We start from the raw sequence: 20,135 nt of genomic DNA, 5'->3' as shown, positions 1-20,135 counted from the left end.
AAAAAATTGCAATTGATGTCTTTGTTGCATGTACACAAGTGTACCTAAGCCGTCAAAAATGACTTCTAAATATTTAGATGGATATGCATGCGCGCATACATTCAACCCTTACCATCCCCTCCCTCCCTTTTTCATAACTACAAATATGGGAGTTTATTTCTATGTACACCTCGCGTGGTACCCTCTCACCACAAAGAAAGTAATGGGAAGACAGGAAAGTCTACCTATAGAAAATCGTGTGCCTTAGCAGCGCCATCTATTGCGGATGCGCCCTTCTAATTAGCTTAAAAAAAAAGGCGGGGTTTGGGTATTTCGGAAGGTTCATATGTTAATATAAAAGTTATCCAGTAATTGTTCTATTATTATTTATCTAGTGATTTCCCATTTATCTATATTAAATCATATTGATCATTAGACTACCTATATTCTTTTTCATACATATCATGCTGCTTGTTCACTTTCAAAATGCAAGTTAAGGTTAGGCTGTGTATTTCATGTATATATGATATTGCAAATATAACTTACAGAATATGAGAGACACGCATCCGAAATAGGACCTTTACCTAAGACTGAAATAGGAGTGGAGAGGATTAGTGGTCTAATATATTAATCTTGTTAAGTCACATTTTTCTCATACCATGTAGAGATATCATCAGAAAAGATACTCTGATTTTTTTCGGCATTTAATGTGAGTTTTGTTTCTAGTGGTACGAGTTTGCACTTGCATTAATAAAAATAGGGCCTCTCGAAGTGGCCTTAGCATCTACTGGCCCTTTTTCAATGTATAATCTTGTACTTTGATAAAGTGCACATTCTGCAAGTTATAATTATATATACACTCAATATACAACCTTACTTTAACTTTGCATCGACAAATGCGAGGAAAAATGCACCATTAAATGATAGTTTATGCGGGGGGGGGGGGGGGGGCAATATATTCAACATAGGCTCCTTATTTTACATATGGCGACGGACTGCTACAGTTGTTTTGAAGACTTGAGTTAGCATTGCCAGATTATTAGATACTAAATTCCCCAGAGAAGGATGGAAATAAAACGTAATTATGAACTTAAATGAAATTAGAAAAACCAAGAATCCTTTTTTTTAATGCTATTTTTTTTTTATTCACATCGTAGCATATATGTGTATCATGCCTGATTAAAAAATGCCCATCACAATTGAAAAGAATACTGGTGAAATTTGTCCATCTGGCAACACTGACTAGAGTAAGCATTAGCAAGCAGAAGACAAGCATAGACACACTTGTTGCGGTTGCACATTAATAAAGTGGCCAAATGCTCACAGAAATCCAAGCGACGTTCTTGTCTTCCCTTTTGGATAGTAAAGGGAAGACAGCAACGTCGCTTGAATTTGTGAGAATTTGGCCGCTTAGTAGGGCGCAACCTCAACAGGTGTTGCTGTGCTTGTTTTCTGCTACTTGCACTCAAGTCAGTGTTGTCAGATGGAAAAATTTCACCAGCGTTCTTTTCAAACCATGATGGGTGTTTTATCAAGCATATTACATATATATTCTACACTGAATAGAACAAAATTTAGCAGTGAAAAAACGTGCTCAGGTTTTTTTCTATTTTCATTTACGCTCATTATGTTGCATTCCCATGTTTCTCAGGGGAATTTGGGAGCCAACAATCTGGTAAAGCTAATTCAAGTCTTCAAAACAATTTGTAGCAGTGCTGTTGCCATATGTAAAACAAGAATCATATGTTGAATAAATTGCCCTTCAAGCATAAGCTATAATTCTAATAGTGCATTTTTCACTGGCATTTATTGATGGATAGTTAAGGTATGGTTGTATATTTAATGTATAAAGGAATATAATTTGCAAATCACGTGTACTTAATCAAAGTGCGTGATTATACATTGAAAGAGGGCTGTGGAGAAATATATATTCATTTTTATTTAATTGTTGAGTGGGAACTTCTTGTTCTGGGAAAGTCTCCCTACATCATAAACGCAAAGATCAGCAGGGGAGGAAAAGGAGCACTATCACTCAAGAGACAAACACCCTGTTAATAACTTTGATGATGTAGTTCACATACCTTCACTCTAAATGCAGAAAAAAGAGGCCTGAAAACTCCACTCGTGTAATAAAGGCAATTTGATGGCCTACCTTAAGTTTGTCAGTCTAGAGCTATCTCTCTCTCTCGGGATATGTTTTGGCTTTGTCCCAGGGACCCTAGTGAGATACTGGACAGGAATTTTGTTATGAAATTGAGACAATGGCAATGGTGGGAGCAGTGATGTAATGCAGTAAAGTAATAGTTAAAGCTAAGGATCTTTACCTTCGAAGCATAAAAGGAATTTTAAGTCACTCGCTATCGCGCTATTAATCTAAAGGTATTTACACTTACGCCTTTCAATATATCGGGTATACTGTCCGGAGATTAATTATTCATGTTAAACATAATCAATAAAAAAGGGAATAGTAATACGAAAGGGTGTAATTAACTTAAATCTGATTTATTTCATTACCTAAATTTTACATTAAAAAATCGTACATTTTAACAGCAGCAAAAAAGATTATATAAGCACAAAACGAAAATCAAAAGCATGGGCTCACCGGTTCAGCTTCCAAATAGGTAAGGGTCATTGGGCGAAGGATAACCTAGTTGAGGTGCCATATCGGGAATTTAGGGCGGGGTAATGTAATGTTGTAATGAATGAATATGAGGCAGGATCTTGTGCAAAATACGAAGAGAAATCTTGCAGCTCTAAGGGGATATAAATACATAATAATCCTACCTATTCTGACTTGATAAAAATCAATAATTTAAATGAGCAATTAGCAATGGGTGGGTGCAATGGGCATACATCTTGAAATTAGTCAGACCTTAATGGGTACTGAGAGATAAAATAAGCTGCCTATAAGTGAGCAGTACTAACGTTATATTCATAACCAGTGTAATGATTTATCTTGACAAACGTAGTTCAAGGAAAGAACTATCGTTTGCTGGCGTAATACTTGTTTTGTGTTTCTAAGCTGTGACATCAAGAACATGACGTGTCCCATGTCAACGAATAATGAGACATCGGAACAGGTTTTTTTCACTTTATCCAAAAAAAATGTTCGTGAGTGCACTTTACACAGCCCGATACTCTTCAGATGAGTACCTTCTTGTTCTAATGATCGCTCAAGTGTTACTGCTTACCCCTCGGGCAAGTAAATGCAATGTCACTCTGTAAGTATGCTGAATTGTTAGATTTTGTGGAATTCTCTACTGTGATGGAAATATACTCTCACTAATAGGCTTACAACACGTCGCCTATCAGACTTAGCACACGTCACCTATAACAGAGTTCAGTGATTGCACCCAGCAAATTGACAGTCATAGTACTCTTAAAAAGGTCATTAATCTCATTGTATAAAACAAATACTTCTACATATTTTTCATACAACGATTAGGACATCCCCCCCCCCCCAACCTCCTCACTCTGGGAGGAGGTGTGCACTCGCCCTCTCTAGTCTATGATATCAGACACACTGACCCAGAATAGGGCATGGCATGTACTAGACAGAAAAGCAACATAAAATATATACATAAATATCACCCATAAAAGTAAACATCTTCTGCAAAAAATAAAGAAATGAAATATTGCATGTAAAATCATACACAATGAGATAATTTCACTCATTTCTTCTTATGATCTACTATAATACAGAATAACCAAAGCGAAAAAAAATCATATCAATATTGGTATTACTCGACCTCATCAATAACCTCCCTCTGGTTGCATGCAATACGGGCCTTTTTGGCAGGATAGGTGTAGGAATAGATATTCCTTCATCCCTCGAGTTTTCTTGTCCGGGTTTATGGCACAATTTCGCACCACAACTCGCCACCACCACCGTTTTGTCATTTTTAAAATCAATTCTACACTTGCACTTGCAACCATTAATCAGTGGCCACTAGCCGTTTTCTGAAAGAAATCATTCAGATTCCCGCCCTTCTCTTATGCTTTAAGCATAAGGTATTCATATCTACACATTCTCAAACACTGCCTTTCCTCGAGGTTGAACTTTAATTCTGTAGTCACTTGTCCTTTGGGAACTGCCCCAGCCCCAGCAACTAGGAATCATATAAATACATAAAGGATACAGCATCCGCCTGACAGATCACACCTGACCTAATTAACCCCCCTCTGTTTGTTTTTAGGTTCACTCAGCAGTATGTCATACGTATTGCTACACTCGGCAAAATTGTCACAATACTTTATTTCTACATTAAGCACCCACATAAGAACACGTTATCATCAAGTTTATTTAGAACACGTCAAAAGAAGAAATGAAGTCTGTTCAAACAACAACAGCAAAAAAAAAAAAGAAGAAAAATCCTACTCATCAACTCGAGAAATGTTGCATATGCAGGGATAAGGAGGTACACTCCGATTGACACTTTTGAAAACTAGCTCTTCCGGAACCACATGTACATGTCCCTGATAGTGTTCAGACACTGCGCCATTAATAATGCTTTGTATCACTGTTAGATTTAACCATCTTTACTCGGTACGGTCCCAAATACGCTGGCTCTAGTTTGTGTTTCCTAGGTTGTAATAGTTTCAAATACACACGATCGGCCACAAATACTTTTACCAGTGCGGTTTTGAACTGACCATCATACTTTTGAGCTGTATTTTTCATTAGCTCTTTTCAAAAACCTTTCAGTGGTATTCATTATTCCTCTTAAGATATTTAGTAAATAGTCAAGGTATTGCTCAGTTGAATCATTTGGCAACTGTTGCGAATTAATCAGGACCGTATACAATAACTCGGATCCTGTCCATACACTTAAAAGAAAGGAGTGTCCCTGTAGGAAGCATGGCGTGCCAATGAAGGAGGTCATCAGCCACGTAAAATTTTCACCACGTGCCTATTATGTGATTCCACTAAGCCATTAGCGGAAGGCTTACTTGGGGTCACCGTAAAGTGATCAATTTTCATCAGTGTCAAGCCAGACAAATTAAATTCAAAACCAAAGTTCAAGAAACGGGATAAGACAGAGACTAATCTGCACTTCAAACTTTCTTGTATTTAAATGAAAATTTCACAAGTTCATTCTTGAGCACTTCATAAATTTCTAAGTTATTGAAAATTCTGCAAAGCATCCTTAAAATCAAAGTGACAAGTGCTCTAACACTAAAAATATTACATCATAATTTTCTTGGGCGAGCATACAGCTAGAAGACGAAGTGTTCTTTAAAAAGTTTTCACACTTTAACTTATTACTTAAAGACAATTATAATTTCACTTAAAATTTCTTATCTTAAAAAAGAAGATTCCGTGAACAACGGAGCGACACGAGCCCTTTACTATGACAAGGGCTCCCTCAGACTGACGACTAGGTGTGGCACTCGGCAAGACATGGTAATTTGGCGTTCGGGGCCAGGTGCCACCTTTCCTAGGGGTGTCGAGGTAGTAGTCCGTTCTGTTACTACCCGGATGTTCTTCGTCTCCTTGCTGCAGCTTTCCCACACAATCTGTAAGAACAATGAGGTGACAACAAAAAGCCCTTCGTCAACAAATTGAGGAGACAACAGAATCCTGTTGCCGGTGGAAGCTGAGGTAGCATGCATTCCCAAACAAAGCCAGCAGGCAGAAGTCGTTTACATGACCCCAAACAGATTTCAAGCATTGGCTACGTGACAAATTCCCCCTACCAAGTTAGTGTCTCCTGGAACTGTGGTAGGCTCCAAAAAAAAAAAAAAAAAAAAAACAACAATCACATCAAAGTTTACTTTAAACTCAAACCCCAACATTACTATTCTGCTGCAGTTCGCTTTGGGTGCACAAAACCTCAACTTCTCCCCCCCAATAAAACTTAAATAGCAACAAACTACAAAGTCTGAACAAGGCAAGTTCACATATCTCATTACAGTAGTTGTGCTTTTAATCTTGAGAAAAATAAGAACTATAACCATATGAACACACAAGATATATAGTGTGATTAACTGAAAACTAAGAACAAAACTCAAAAAGATTATATACTAAAAAAATATATATATTAAAAAAAGAAAAAAAAAATGCAGTAAATAACTCTGAAAACCAATACATATGAGTAAATATAAGTAAATATGAGTAAACAAATTACTGAAAAAGGTTACATAGTTATAAAAAAAATTAATGGTAAGTAATTCTGAAGAACAATGCATATTTTGACAGCTATAAGCAAGCAAAAACTAAGAACCAAAATATCCAAAGGTTACACATTAGCAACTGAAATCTGAAGATTTCCTTGAGTAAAACAAATCATTCCAAAAAAAAAGTACTAAACTTAGGATTTTAATCCTCAGGCTCGCCTAAGCGACAACTTTGCTTTTGCTAATCTCAGATCACAGGGGAGGCGTTACATATCTTGGTCTCACTCTCCGCCCTGGATTCTGTAGTTAAAAACGTGGTATAATAACAGTTGACAAAAAATCATAGTACATAAAACCAAATCATTCCCTATGGAAAAGAAAAATATATAGAACCGCAGAGACATAATAAGCAAAAAGATACATACTATACAAAAATCAAAATGGCCAACGCATATAAAAAACAAAAAATCATCAAAAATGTTATCAATCTTAATATTCTTGTATAGCTATATCACACTAGCAAAGTGTTTACAAACCAAAGTTCTAGTACATAAAAACAAAAAAGTGTGTACACTAAACCTACATGCGACACCAACTGGGTCGTTACATCTTCACACCGTGCCTGAAACGGTACGTTCATCGGTACACCTGAGGGCTCATTTGGACACACCGGAGCCCCACCCTGTGTAGGAATGTTCCCTCGATCTTCGCCTGCGTGAGACACCTGGCGGGAGGTCTTCCTTAGAACTTGTGTTTCTAAGGCCAAAGTTTCCCTTACCGGCAGAGGATCTGTCAGCATGACTTCTGACCCCCTCTGCCCTCCGCCATTGGAGACAGGCAGGCCCACATACTATCGGCCTACAACATATGCCCAGTCCAATCAGGATGGCAAGAAAAACACACATAGTAGTTAAATAAAAGCCTAGACTCAAAGTACCATGTGATGTTTTTAAATTTACAAACTGGTCATAGAAAGGGATGTGATCTAAGGACATGGTTCCGAGTCGAGTCAGATTAAGGCGAACTAACACGTGAGACACATTCACAACCTAGCAAGATGACAGAAGCATTCAACACAGAAGTGTCCCTAACTGTCACTCGTTCAATCTTCCTTTTTCTTTGGCCGGGTAGACGGTACCCGTCCCCTTGAACAGAGCACCCATCCTGATGTGTCAAGACTGTGACTCCTGGGGTCAACATCTCATTCCCTGAATCACACATCACCTTGTACTTTGACTCTCGTCTCACAGACCCAATCCAACAATGTCCTAAATTATCTATTTCCCTTTCAAAATCAGCCTTTACCTCGAAACTACAACTATGCACAAAGCTAGGCTCTTCCAGCTACACATCAAACAAACAAACACGCGCGGCAGGCGCGAAAAGCGCATACACAAGTTCACACAACACGTGCTTTCCCTTTCCTACTCCTGTCTAAATTAGGCAAGGTCACAGCCCAAGTGTCCCTATGGTTCACAGCAAAAAATGTGGCAGATCAACCGATACCCGAGTTGCGAATTCCTATTTCGGTCTGTGTCCACGTTGACTTTTACTTCATACAAACAAAAATCTGAATACGCATTCTTAACAGGTATTTCTACGGAAAAATAAAACTTGCCCTTTAACTTAGTAACAGACACAGAAGACATTCGATAGAACTACGCTAAATTATCCTCTACAGGAGGAATAAACATTGGCACTGCCTCATGAATTTTCTTAATTATCCTCAAAAATTTCTGGACGGGGGTAGAATATCGGATGTGATATCCCCCAAGGTTGCCACTTGTTGAATCTGGCTTGCCACGTTTCCTAAGTGTAGAGTTATCTCACTAACTACAACAGCTAATTGTGTAGCGCTTTCTACATAAATCACATCTCTTTTGAAATTGTTCTAAATTCTCCCCAAAATCATTAATCCTCTTCTCTTAATACTCTTAGCGCCTCCTGTCCTTTAGCTACTGCTATAGAAACTGTCTTGAGTTTCTCATCAACGGTATGGGTATGAGATATTACTTTATTTATCATGACGTGCGTATTTTTTTCTTCCTTTGTCAACGCGGTTTCTAACTGATCGAGTTCTGACTGGGTAATTAGACCAGTCCAACCGCCAATCAATTTGCCATTCCAATTACAGTAGACCCCCGGGGTACGGTGTCCCCAGCTTACGTTTTTTTCACGTTACGGTGTGGAATACGGTTTTTTCGTCCCCTCATTATGACATTTTTCCCCACCTTACGACATCGAATTCCAAAACTCAAACTTGGTGGTTTTTACGCGTACGACTGTGCGAGTCACTAGCTTACCACCACGCTCATACGTCACTGTATACGTCACTAAGAAGCTGGTCTGCTACTGGTCGGCGTCACAGCGTCACTAAGATGCCGATACTCAATTGGCCGAAATCGCTACCACAATGCCTGAGAGAGATGCTGCCTCTCCCTCTCTCTCTCTTTGTTATACGCACGCTCAGTTCAGAATCTTGTGTGCGTTTCGTAAAGACTTTATCTCATGTGAGTGCTTGCGATATCGTATTTGTTCCGTAACTGAATACAAACCACACTATTTACATTGGGTAATTACTTCGGCTTAGCTGAATGACGAGCCATAAAGTTTTAACGAGGGTTTCCTACCCCACCGCTAGTTAGCGGGGGGTGTAGGGAGGGGTAGCTAGCTACCCCTCCCCCTTACACACACCGGTGAATTAGCTCACTTTACTTTTGGCTCGGAGAGACGACAGACCTATCAGCGCGCTCCTCTCTGTTGACTGCCATGATTTTGTTTGCTTTTTCTTTTCAGTGTGTGTGTGAAGTTGGCCTCTATTACTTCTTATGCGTACGTGCCCTGGACTTCCCGGCTGCCCTTGTGGGATCTTTATGTCGGGCATGGACACGGATCCTCACTCCTTATGCCCTCAGTGTAGGGGCCAACGGTGTGATAGGTCTAATTTGTGCATTGAGTGTAGGGAGTGGTCTACCTCCCAGTGGGAGAGGTTTGCCCGGCAACGTAAGAAGAAGGCTAAAAGGGATCTTTCTTCTTCCGCCGCCCTTTCCTCCTCCGAAGCTCCCGCTCGGGCGGCCTCTTCCGAGAGGCCGGCGAGTGGTAGACCGTAATGTTGTTGATGTCATTAACCGATCCCGTGGTGAGGGAGAGGTCGTTGCCTCCCATAGCGAGGCGGCTGCCCCTCCCCCCTCGGAGGAGGTGTTTGTTTGTAATAATGATCTTTTTCAGCTTTGGGCTTCCTTGGGGCTACAGGGTTCGCCCTCCAAGGAAGTCCTGTTTGACATGATCAAACGGGGTGCGGCCGCCGAACAATTGTCAACTTCAGCGGAGATAGATCATCTGTCTGTGGTTGACATTTTTGTTTTGGAAACATCCCGTGGGTCTGGCCAAACACCCGTTCCTGTGGCTGCGGTAGCGGAAGGCTCTGTCTCCCCCTCCGAACATACTTCGAGGGCGGAGCTTAATCCTACAGCCTCTTCCGTTGAGACTCCCTCTCGGGGGAGTTCTCTGGTAGAGACGCCTCTTCGGAGGCCCCTTGACGGTCGGCCTGCTGATCCCACGGCCCCTCGTGGTCGTATAAGGCGGAAGGCTCGTCCTCCCCTTCGCCGTAGAGGCCTTCCTTCCCCCTTTAAAAGGGTTAGGAGGCGCCACTTCGGCTCGTCGTCACCACAGTCCTCTGCTTAGGAGACGACTCGCCGCTCTCCTGTCCTGCCTGCCACCAACCTAGACCTCTCCGGGGATCGTTCGCGATCCCCTTCGGAGGATGGTCGTCCTTCGGAACAACGTGAACTGTCGCCCAGAACTTCAACATCCAAAGCTGCTGATGTGTTTTTTGCGCCTCCTGAAACTGCCACTGCGCAGTCTCCAGGCCCTTCGGGGTCTCAGGGACTTGAGCGCGAAACTGCGCCTCTCGCCCTTAAGCGTAAGGCTCCGCCTGCGCTCCCTCCTGCTGTCGTTCCTGATGTTCCTGAAGTAGCGCCTCGGCGCTCACCCTTAGGCGTTCGCGCCTCTGTTCCTGCTTCGTGCCAGGGTTCCCCTGCGCGCCCATGCCCACCGGCGCCACGTCGCCCTCCAGCTGTTCCTGAAGTAGCGCGCAAGCGCCCAACTGCGCAGGCGCGCCCTGCTCCTGATATAGCGCCGCCGTGCTCACCTGTGCACACGCGGCCAGTTCCTGATATGGCGCCTACGCGTCCACCGATGCCCCAGCGGCCTCCTGCGCCCACGCGCCCTCCAGCGCCTCGGCGCCCCCCAGTTCCTGTTTCATCGCGCGCGGTCCAGGAGGTTCCTGAGTTGGCGCACAGGCACCCTCAGGTTCCCGAGGACTCGTCGCGCCCCTGGGGGGATAGATGTGATACGCGTCCCAGCGCGATTCCAGCGCTCACTCGCACTCCATCGCGCCCACCTAGGGAGGCTCGCGATTCGAGGGAGGTTCGCGATACAAGGGACGTTCACGATGCGCGTCCGCGCACAGTTCCTGCACCAGCGTCCACGTGCACTCAGCGTGACCACGCGTCGCGGCGACTCAGCGCGTCGCCCCAGAGGTTGCCAAGTCAGCGCACGGGCGCTCACGGCCGCCTCTGGAGCCACGCGAGTCCGCTGCAGACACGATCGCGCGCGCCGCTTCAATATCGCGCCCCGTTCTGGCTGCACGCCCTGTGCCTATATTTAAGACAACTACGGTTGCCCAACTAACTCCAGAGCGCCCTCATGCGGCTCGCACCGCGGACCTCCAAAGCAGCGAACCCCGGTGCGACCTGTTCCTGATGTGTGCTATGCGCGCCCACGATCGCCAGCACAACTAGCGCACCCACAGGCAAGTAAACTGGTCCTTCCCGACCGACGCCAAACCTCTCGCCCTCAGGCCGCTCGCGACCCTGCGCCAGCGCTATCGCACCCTCGGCCGGATCTCCCGGACACGGGCTCGGGCGCCCCCGTTATCTCGTGCCCTTCGGAACCTCACCAGGTCGCTGTGCACCCGCGCGTTCGGCCTCCTCCTGTTCCAGCTCCTGATCGCCACACACCTACACAGTCGCCTACGTGCTCTCGCGACCAGGTTCCCGCTCAAGCTGCTGTGCGCACCCGCTCTGTCGCCAGCGTGCCACAGCGCCATCGCTCCCAACCAACCACCTGCGCGCCATCGCGCCCTCGCGCCCGCGATTTTCCCATCCACGCGCTACCCATCCACGCGCTACCCATCCACGCGCTACCCATCCACGCGCTACCCATCCACGCGCTACCCATCCACGCGCTACCCATCCACGCGCGACCCTGCTCCGGGCCTGACACACGAGCCCCAGCGCGATCGCCGTCAGGCGGATTCTTCCTTGCTGCGCTCCCCTCCCCGCAAGCGCAGACCAGTCCGCTCGCCAGAGGGGGAGTGCTCCCCGGACAGGTCTAGGGATTCTTCTCGTTCAGCCCTGCAGGCGAACCCTCGTTTGTCGACTCCTCCTAGGGATCCCTCGATCCCCTTCCCTCCAGAGGGAGTGGCAGACAGCGCCGCTGTCAGTCAGCAGCCCTGGTTCGACACCCTTCTCGGAGCTCTCGTGCGGGCGATTAGGCCAGCCCTCTCTGATTCGGGTCGCGAGCCAGCGGCAGCTTCCTTCCCTCTGACAAGGAAGAGAGGAGTCTCTCCCGTGGATCCTCCTCAGAGGCCTAGGCTATCCCCGCGCAGATCCTTACGCAAGGCTCCTACTCCCCCTCAGACCTTCTCGCCCTTCCCTGCAGAGGAGGAGTACCCCTCCTCAGGAGAGTCGGTCGAGCAGGAATACTCCCCCATCGCACCAATGGAGGAGGTTCCTCCTCTTCCCGAGAGGTCGCCTCGTCCCGAGGTGGAGAAGGACTTGCCTCCTTCGCTTCTAGAGTCCTGTATCCCGCCCAGGAGGGTGCCTAAGGACTCTAAGACGATTCCCAAATCGTCAGCTAGGATCAGGCAGGAACAACCTAGGGCCATCGAGGAGGCCCACGTGTCCCCCCAGGAAGAGCCCCTGGGGACGGGAGACTTCGCTGCAAGTCCGTCAGGAGGAGAGCACCAGGAGTCAGAACATGCGTTCTGGCAAGTCCTGACCCTCATGAGGAACCTTAATGGGATCCCAGACCCCGAGGTCCCTCCTCGTGAGGGGAAGGACACGGTTCTGGATCGCGTCTATGGCACTCAGAAACCCTCTAGGGCCAGTGCAGCCTTGCCCTGGTCCCAAGGGATGAAGAGTGCCAGAGACAAGATCGAGGGCCAGCTTGTGGAGCTTGCCTCCTCCAGCAGATCGAGTGCCGGGAATAAGCTCCTCCCTCCTCCTCGAGTCCATCAGAGGAGGTACTTTGAGATCCTCGAGGAGTCTTCGCTGAGTCTTCCCTTGCATCACTCCGTGGAAGAACTTATAGGGGGAGTCCCTCTTGAGAGAGACTCCAACCGGCACGTGTCCTTCTCAGCCACTAAGATCCAGAGCCAGGAGAATGTCATCAAGTGCGTCATGCAGGCCACTTCATGGCTCGACATCTGGCTGGGGTCTCTGGGCATCCTGGTGCGGTCCGAGGACCTCTCTAAGGAAAGCACCAGGAAGACGCTGGAAACCTTCCTCCTCTCGGGCACTTGGACCATCTAGTTTCTGTCCCACCAAGTCTCAAGCTTGTGGGCCAACACGATCCTCAAGCGCCGGGACGCTGTGGCCGAGAGGTTCCACCATAAGGTTCCCAGCGCAGAGTCTAGCAGGCTCAGACACACTTCCGTCCTCGGTAAGAGCCTGTTTGAGCCTAAGGACGTGGAGCTCACTGCCGAGAGGTGGAGGAAATCCAATCAGGATTCCCTCATCCATAGGGCCCTGACATCGAGGCCCTACAAGCCTCCGGCAGTCCAGCAGCCTCGTCCTGCCAAGGACACAAAGAAGATGACCGTAGCAGCGAAGCCCAAGGTGTCTTAAGTCTACCAGGGGAGGCAAAAACCCTAGAGGTACCGGCCGAGGCCGGAAGCGCTAGGGTTGGCAATCCCCCTGCATGTCCACCAGTGGGGGGATGCCTTCAGAGTTGCGCAGCAAGGTGGCAGCAACTCGGGGCGGATGCCTGAACGATCTCCGTGATCTCTCTAGGGTATCGCGTCCCGTTCACAGCATCTCTACCTCCCCTGACAGCGAATCCAGTGTCATTGAGCTCTTTTGCCATGGGATCGGCGAAAGGGCAGGCCCTCTGGGTCGAAGTCCAGACCATGTTGGAGAAGGACGCTCTCCAGGAGGTCGTGGACAGGTCCCCAGGTGTCTACAGTCGACTCTTTCTTGTGAAAAAGGCGTCTGGAGGCTGGAGACCAGTCATCAACCTCTCAACCCTGAACGGGTTTGTCAAGCAGACCCCGTTCAGCATGGAGACGGCAGACACGGTCAGGCTTGCAGTGAGACCACGAGACTTCATGTGCACACTGGATCTGAAGGACGCGTACTTCCAGATCCCAATCTATCCGTCTTCAAGGAAATACCTGAGATTTTGCCTAGACAACAAGATCTACCAGTTCAAGGTGCTGTGTTTCGGTCTCTCCACAGCTCCTCAGGTGTTCACCAGAGTCTTCACCATCATCTCTTCATGGGCTCACAGGATCGGTATCTGTCTCCTTCGTTATCTGGACGACTGGCTGATCCTGGCAGATTCGGAGGCGTCCCTTCTTCGCCACCGAGACAGGCTACTCGAGGTTTGCCGGGATCTGGGGATCGTGGTAAACCCCGAGAAGTCCTCTCTGCAGCCCTCTCAGAGACTGGTATATCTAGGCATGATCATAGACACCAATCTCCACAAAGCCTTCCCATCAGACGAAAGGATAGCAAGGCTGAGGAAGGTTGCGAAGCCTTTCCTCAATCGGGAAGAACTCCCAGCCCAATCGTGGCTTCGTCTCCTCGGCCACCTCTCCTCTCTGACCCGTCTCGTTCCCAACAGTCGCCTCAGAATGAGATCCCTTCAGTGGTGACTCAAGTCTCGGTGGAGTCAAGGACTCGATTCCCCGGACATCCTGATCCCCATGGGATCTGCGGAATGAGCGGATCTCGAGTGGTGGGTGGCGGACGAGAACCTGCGAAAGGGAGTGGATCTTCTCGTCCCTTCCCCGGATTTGATGCTGTTTTCGGATGCATCAAACAAAGGGTGTGGGGGCCACGTTCTGAACCACAGGACCTCAGGCCTGTGGTCAGAATCAGAAAAGTACCTTCACATAAACCTGCTAGAGATGAAGGCCGTTTTCCTGGCTCTTCAGAAGTTCCACCAAGTCCTGGCGGGCCACTCGGTGGTGGTGATGAGCGACAACACCACGGTCGTGGCTTACATCAACAAGCAGGGAGGTACTTTTTCGGAACAGCTATCCCATCTTGCAGTAGAGATCCTGAGATGGTCCGAAGTCCACTCGATATCCCTTGCGGCTCGCCTCATTCCAGGCAAGAAGAATGTGCTCGCCGACAGTCTGAGCAGAGCGACGCAGATAGTGAGTACAGAGTGGTCTTTGGATCCTCAGATAACCAACAAAGTCCTGACTTTGTGGGGTTCCCCAACAGTGAACCTGTTTGCTATGGCGTTGAACAACAAGCTTCCGCTGTACTGCTCCCCAGTCCCGGACCCCAAGGCCCTCTGGCAAGATGCATTCCAACAACGGTGGGACAACATCGACGTGTACGCCTTTCCCCCGTTCTGTCTGATGAGGAGGGTCCTCAACAAGACCAGAACACCGGTCAATCTCTCGATGACCTTGATAGCTCCGCTATGGCATCACGCAGAGTGGTTTCCGGACCTTTTGCAGCTCCTCACGGAGATCCCGAGGGAGCTCCCTCCACATCACGAGCTACTCAAACCACCACACTCCAACATCTTCCACAAAGCCGTAGCTTCGCTTCGGCTTCATTCCTGGAGACTATCCAGAATCTCCTCACAGAGAGAGGTTTTTCGCAACAAGTTGCGGAAAGGATGTCTGGCCACCTGCGCAGGTCATCCGCAGGAGTCTACCAGGCGAAGTGGCGAGTTTTCTGTGGTTGGTGTCTTGGAAGGGGTATCTCTCCCCTCGATGCCACTTTACCAGCAATAGCGGAGTTCCTTGTGTATCTGCGGGAAGAAATGTGCCTTTCAGTCTCGGCAGTGAAAGGCTATCGCTCAGCCTTAAGTCTTGCCTTTAGGCTCAAAGGAATGGACATTTCCTCCTCGCTGGAACTGTCTCTTCTCATACGGAGTTATGAACTTACCTGCCCTCAGTCGGAAGTGAGACCTCCTCCTTGGAACGTGGTTCGAGTCCTCAGGCCTCTTAAGAGGCCTCCCTACGAACCATTAGTTTGTTGCTAAGACTCAGAACCCGGGAGTGCCGGACCCTAGGTTCGACTCCTTCCGGGTTTTGAGTCTTCGTTCTGTAACAGATGACCCAGACCATCTCCTACTGTGCCCAGTCAGGAGTCTGAGGTTGTATCTTAAAAGAACAGCTGCAGTCCGCCCCCGGGTGCGAGCTTTGTTTGTTAGCACCGGGGAAACGAAGAGGAGGGTCACCAGGAATACCATTTCAGCCTGGATCCGCAAGGTGATCCATCTGGCCCTGAGTTCTGACCCACCTCCGTCACGGCGCCCTAGAGCGCATGATGTCAGGGGCGTAGCTACGTCCCTGGCCTTCAAGGAGAACTTTTCGGTGACGCAGGTCCTGCAAGCTGGGGTGTGGAAGCATCAGAACACCTTCACGGCCCACTACCTGCAAGACGTGACACACAGAAGGCTCGATACGTTCTCTATCGGCCCTGTGGTGGCAGCACAACAGCTGGTCTAACCTCAGGCTCCTAATTGGACAAGTAGCAGAAGGTCGAGGGCATCGTTACCCGGTTTTAGTATGTGTGAATGAAAAGATCTGTCTGGCCCTTTTCTTTTCTTCATCCTCTCCTCCCTTGGAGAAAAACAGCATCCTGGGTCCTTTGCACAGCTGACCTCGAACCTCTGCAGGTAAGCCATGCTTCCTTGTGTTCCTAGTATTAAGTTTTAATACTGTCATGTTCCCATACCCTGACGAGGTGGTATTGGGTAAGTCCTAGCCTAGATTTCCATATAAAGAACTCCAGGTCAACTTCCTAGGACGTGTCACCGCTCGCCTTCACACACAACTTACGTAGGCCGCAGCAGTCTATCGGCTGCCTGCGAGACGCAGGGGCCCCAACCCTTGAGTTGCCCTATGAACTCGGGTCGGGGCCCCCGGGCAAGCCAAAGCCAGTATGGCAGGGAACTTACCTCCCTTCCTAAGGGTTAAGTCGCCCCATGTAAATAGCGTGGTTTGTATTCAGTTACGGAACAAATGACAAATTTGTAGATAATTTGTATTTTTCCTAACGATACAAACCTTAGCTATTTACAGTTATGTGCCCGCCAGCCCTGTCCCCCAAGATAAGACCTACCTCTAAGTAAAGTGAGCTAATTCACCGGTGTGTGTGAGGGGGAGGGGTAGCTAGCTACCCCTCCCTACCCCCCCCCCCCCCGCTAACTAGCGGTGGGGTAGGAAACCCTCGTTAAAACTTTATGGCTCGTCATTCAGCTAAGCCGAAGTAATTACCCCATGTAAATAGCTAAGGTTTGTATCGTTAGGAAAAATACAAATTATCTACCAATTTGTAATTTTTTGTGCATGTTAGTGCTTAATTATAACTTTAATTCGTTAGCCATGGGCCCCAAGATTGCTAGTGATGTTAAGGGAGAAGTAAGAAGATGATTACTATGGAAACGAAGGTGGAGATCATAAAGATATATGAAGAAGGCATACGCATCGTTACCCTCGCTAGTATGTATGGCCGTAACCAGTCTACGATTGGTACAATTATCAAGAATAAGGATGCCCTTAAAGCAAGTAAGTCTTCTAAAGGCATGACTGTCCTTGCCAGTGGAAGGACCTCAATCAATGACGAGATGGAGAGACTCCTTCTTATTTGGATTAAAGAGAAGGAAATCGCTGGTGATACACTCACGTAATCGGTAATTTGGCACAAGGCGAGCGCCATCTTTGCCGATCTCGTGGAAGCCCAGAGAGACGGCGGAGACAAAGGAACGTCGCAGCAAGCCCCCCAAGAGTTCAAAGCTTCTCATGGGTGGTTTAATCGCTTTAGGAAGAGGACTGGTATTCACTCAGTCGTCAGGCATGGAGAGGCGGCCAGGTCTTACAAGAAAGCAGCAGAAGAATTCCTCAAGAAGTTTGAGAAACTAATTTCCAGAGAAGGCTACGTTCCTCAGCAAGTGTTTAACTGTGATGAAACTGGCCTTTTCTGGAAGAAAATGCCCCGCCGTACATATATCCCAGCTGAAGAAAGGAAACTTCCTGGCCATAAACCGATGAGGGACAGACTTACCCTCGCATTTTGTGCAAATGCCAGTGGGGACTTAAAAATTAAGCCCCTACTGGTATACCACTGAGAGAATCCTTGTGCCTTCAAGGCACAAAATTTCACAAAGGAGAGGCTCTCGGTATTTTGGAGGTCTAATACCAAGGCCTGGGTCACGAGGACCATATTTATTGAGTGGGTAAACGTCTGCTTCGGTCCTGCTGTCAAGAACTTTTTAGAAGAGAACAATCTTCCTTTCAAATGTCTCCTGGTACTGGACAATGCCTCTGCTCACCCTCCTGGCCTTGAGGACGTCATTCATCCTGACTTCTGCTTCATCAAGGTTCTTTATCTGCCACCAAACACCACCCCTCTCCTCCAGCCTATGGACCAGCAAGTAATTGCCAACTTTAAGAAGCTTTACACGAAGCATCTGTTCAAAAGATGCTTCAAGGTGACCGAAAGCACTTAACTCACCCTCCGTGAATTTTGGAAGGGGCATTTTGACATCGTTCAATGCCTGAGGATGATTGACAAAGCTTGGAATGAGGTTTCACTGCGCACCTTGAACTCCTCAGAAGAAACTGTGGCCAGCTGTTGTGGCAGAACGAGACTTTGAAGGTTTCGATCCCTCAATCGAAGATGAGGCCGTTGATGATCCTGCCCCTGAGGGTGATGTTGAGGAAATAATTTCAATCGGGAGGTCCATGGGGCTTATTTTCGATGAGGCTTGACGTCCATAACCTTATCGAGGAGCACAGGGAGGAGCTTACGACTGAAGACTTCAAGGAGTTGGAGGCAATGCAGTTGACCATCATTCAAGAAGAGCACAGCTCTAGTGGTGGTGAGGACGGGGGGGGGGGAGACTGAAGAAAAGACATCGGCAGAAATAAGGAAAGCTATCGGTTGGTATGAAAACCTTAAGAGTTTCATTGGAAAGAAATACCCAGAAAAACTTCACACAAGTTGTCTTATGGAGAGTGTTAATGACAAGTGTATGATTCATTTTAGAAATATGTTGAGGAATCGTCAGAAACCGGCTTCTTTGGATAGATATTTCTCCAAAAGAGAAGTGTCAGAAAGCAAAGATGATGATAGTGATTCTATCAAAAAAGCTAAAAAAAGAGTAACTTTTAAGTTCTAAAAAAAAAAAATCATAAACATTTCAAAAGACAAAAATAATAAAGCGTTTTTAATTTTAAGTGTTTAATAATAAGAATAAATTTATCAAGTGTACATAACATAATTAGCATTGATACGATTTTATATCTACGTCTCCTCCCCCCTCTGCCTTCACCCACTACCAGCTCAAATCACGTCACTCCAAAGATAAATGAAATTTGATTTTTCCTTTACAGTACTGTACAGTATATAATTTTTATTTATTTTTTAATTATATACTGTACAGTACATGTATATTATATATAAGTATAATGTAGTACAGTGCTTACTATACTATTTTGTTACATACTAATTTTCAATGTTTTTACCTTGGGTTTTGCACGCATTAGCTATTCTATTGCCCGCCATACGACAATTTCACCATATACCAACTCCGGAACGGATTAATGTCGGATGGCGGGGGCCTACTGTAACTGCACGTTTCTTTCTATCCCCTTTTGAAACCACGAAGTCTTCGAAGGTATCCAATGAGTTACTAAGGGTTCTTTTTACGTTATCAAGAATAGCTCTTAATTTAACCACAGCAACTTATTCTTTAACCAGTTTCAGTTGATCCTCTAACTTGTTAATCTGTCCCAGAATTGTAACTAGTGGACTCTCAACTTTCACGGGATCATAACTAAACAACAAAACATGTATGTCAGACGTGAAAGACACCCTAAATCTTTCATCAAAGACTAGCCTTTACGTACTCTCACTTCACTGTTCACACACACGCAAGCAGTTAGCAAACACACTGCCGCAAAAAGTTAATTAGTTAACCTAAGCCTATTGCTAAATCCTGGCTAACTGACGCCAAGCCTAGGCTCACTGCCTTTTAAATGGCGGTCTCTCTCTCTCTCTCTCTCTCTCTCTCTCTCTCTCTCTCTCTCTCTCTCTCTCTCTCTCTCTCTCTCTCAGCAGAAGAGGGAGTTCGAGGAATGTGCTGAAACTCAGCTGATCCATCATTGGCATCCAAAACAGGGTATATTGCCGACACATTCCGATTGTCAACGTCTCATTTTCTGGCACGATCTTGACGATCGAGGCGTGAACCTCATATACATTACCTTTGGCTATGTTCTTCACAGTTATTTTATTATGGCTAATATGGATTACCCTAAACAGACCAATAAATGCTGATTCGAACTTATGCTCTCTGCCCTGAGGACGCTTTATATATACATGAACACCAATCTGAATCTCATGTGATTTAGTTTTAAATCTGCTGTTGTAACTACGAATGTTCCTCTTCTGGGCTATCTTTAAAAACTTATTTGTAATTTCAAAAGCCCTCTTATTTATGTTGGCAACATAAGTGCGAAAATCTTCTATATTATACACAGGTAATTTCTCCTTTTCTTGAAAACATCATACAGCAAATTTGGATCTTGACCGAAAACCAAATGATAAGGCGTATCTCCAACACTCTCATTATATCCTGTTTAAGGCAAACTGAGCTGTAGACAACATATCTGACCATATATTCGGGTTATCTGCTACTAGGTATTTAAGCATACTAATTAGGACCCGATTTGTAGACTTTACCAATCCATTTGAACTAGGCCTATATGCAAGAATGGGGGA

General features: G+C 46.5%; 1 protein-coding gene across 1 annotated transcript; it reads left to right on the top strand.

Moving 5' to 3' along the window:
• Positions 1-9,378: 9,378 nt before the first annotated feature.
• LOC137620480 (uncharacterized) lies at positions 9,379-18,121 on the top strand. The gene is made up of 6 exons (XM_068350645.1): positions 9,379-9,703; positions 9,824-10,637; positions 10,795-11,403; positions 11,975-12,148; positions 14,436-14,652; positions 17,966-18,121. The coding sequence occupies exons 1-6, from the start codon at positions 9,379-9,381 to the stop codon at positions 18,119-18,121; spliced, it is 2,295 nt and encodes a 764-aa protein (XP_068206746.1).
• The last annotated feature ends 2,014 nt before the right edge of the window (positions 18,122-20,135 follow it).

This window comes from Palaemon carinicauda, chromosome 2, assembly GCF_036898095.1.
Source record: "Palaemon carinicauda isolate YSFRI2023 chromosome 2, ASM3689809v2, whole genome shotgun sequence".
Lineage (NCBI taxonomy): Eukaryota > Metazoa > Arthropoda > Malacostraca > Decapoda > Palaemonidae > Palaemon > Palaemon carinicauda.
The sequence above is the reverse complement of the archived record's forward strand: the minus strand, read 5'-3'. Positions and strand labels throughout refer to the sequence as shown.

Excerpts from the sequence above, each read along its gene's own strand:
- LOC137620480 (XM_068350645.1), top strand. The coding sequence starts at position 9,379 with ATGATCAAACGGGGTGCGGCCGCCGAACAATTGTCAACTTCAGCGGAG. Across the intron at positions 10,638-10,794 it reads CTCAGCGCGTCGCCCCAGAG|AGCGCCCTCATGCGGCTCGC; the intron begins GTTGCCAAGTCA and ends AACTAACTCCAG. Across the intron at positions 12,149-14,435 it reads GAGTCAGAACATGCGTTCTG|TAGAGATCCTGAGATGGTCC; the intron begins GCAAGTCCTGAC and ends CCCATCTTGCAG.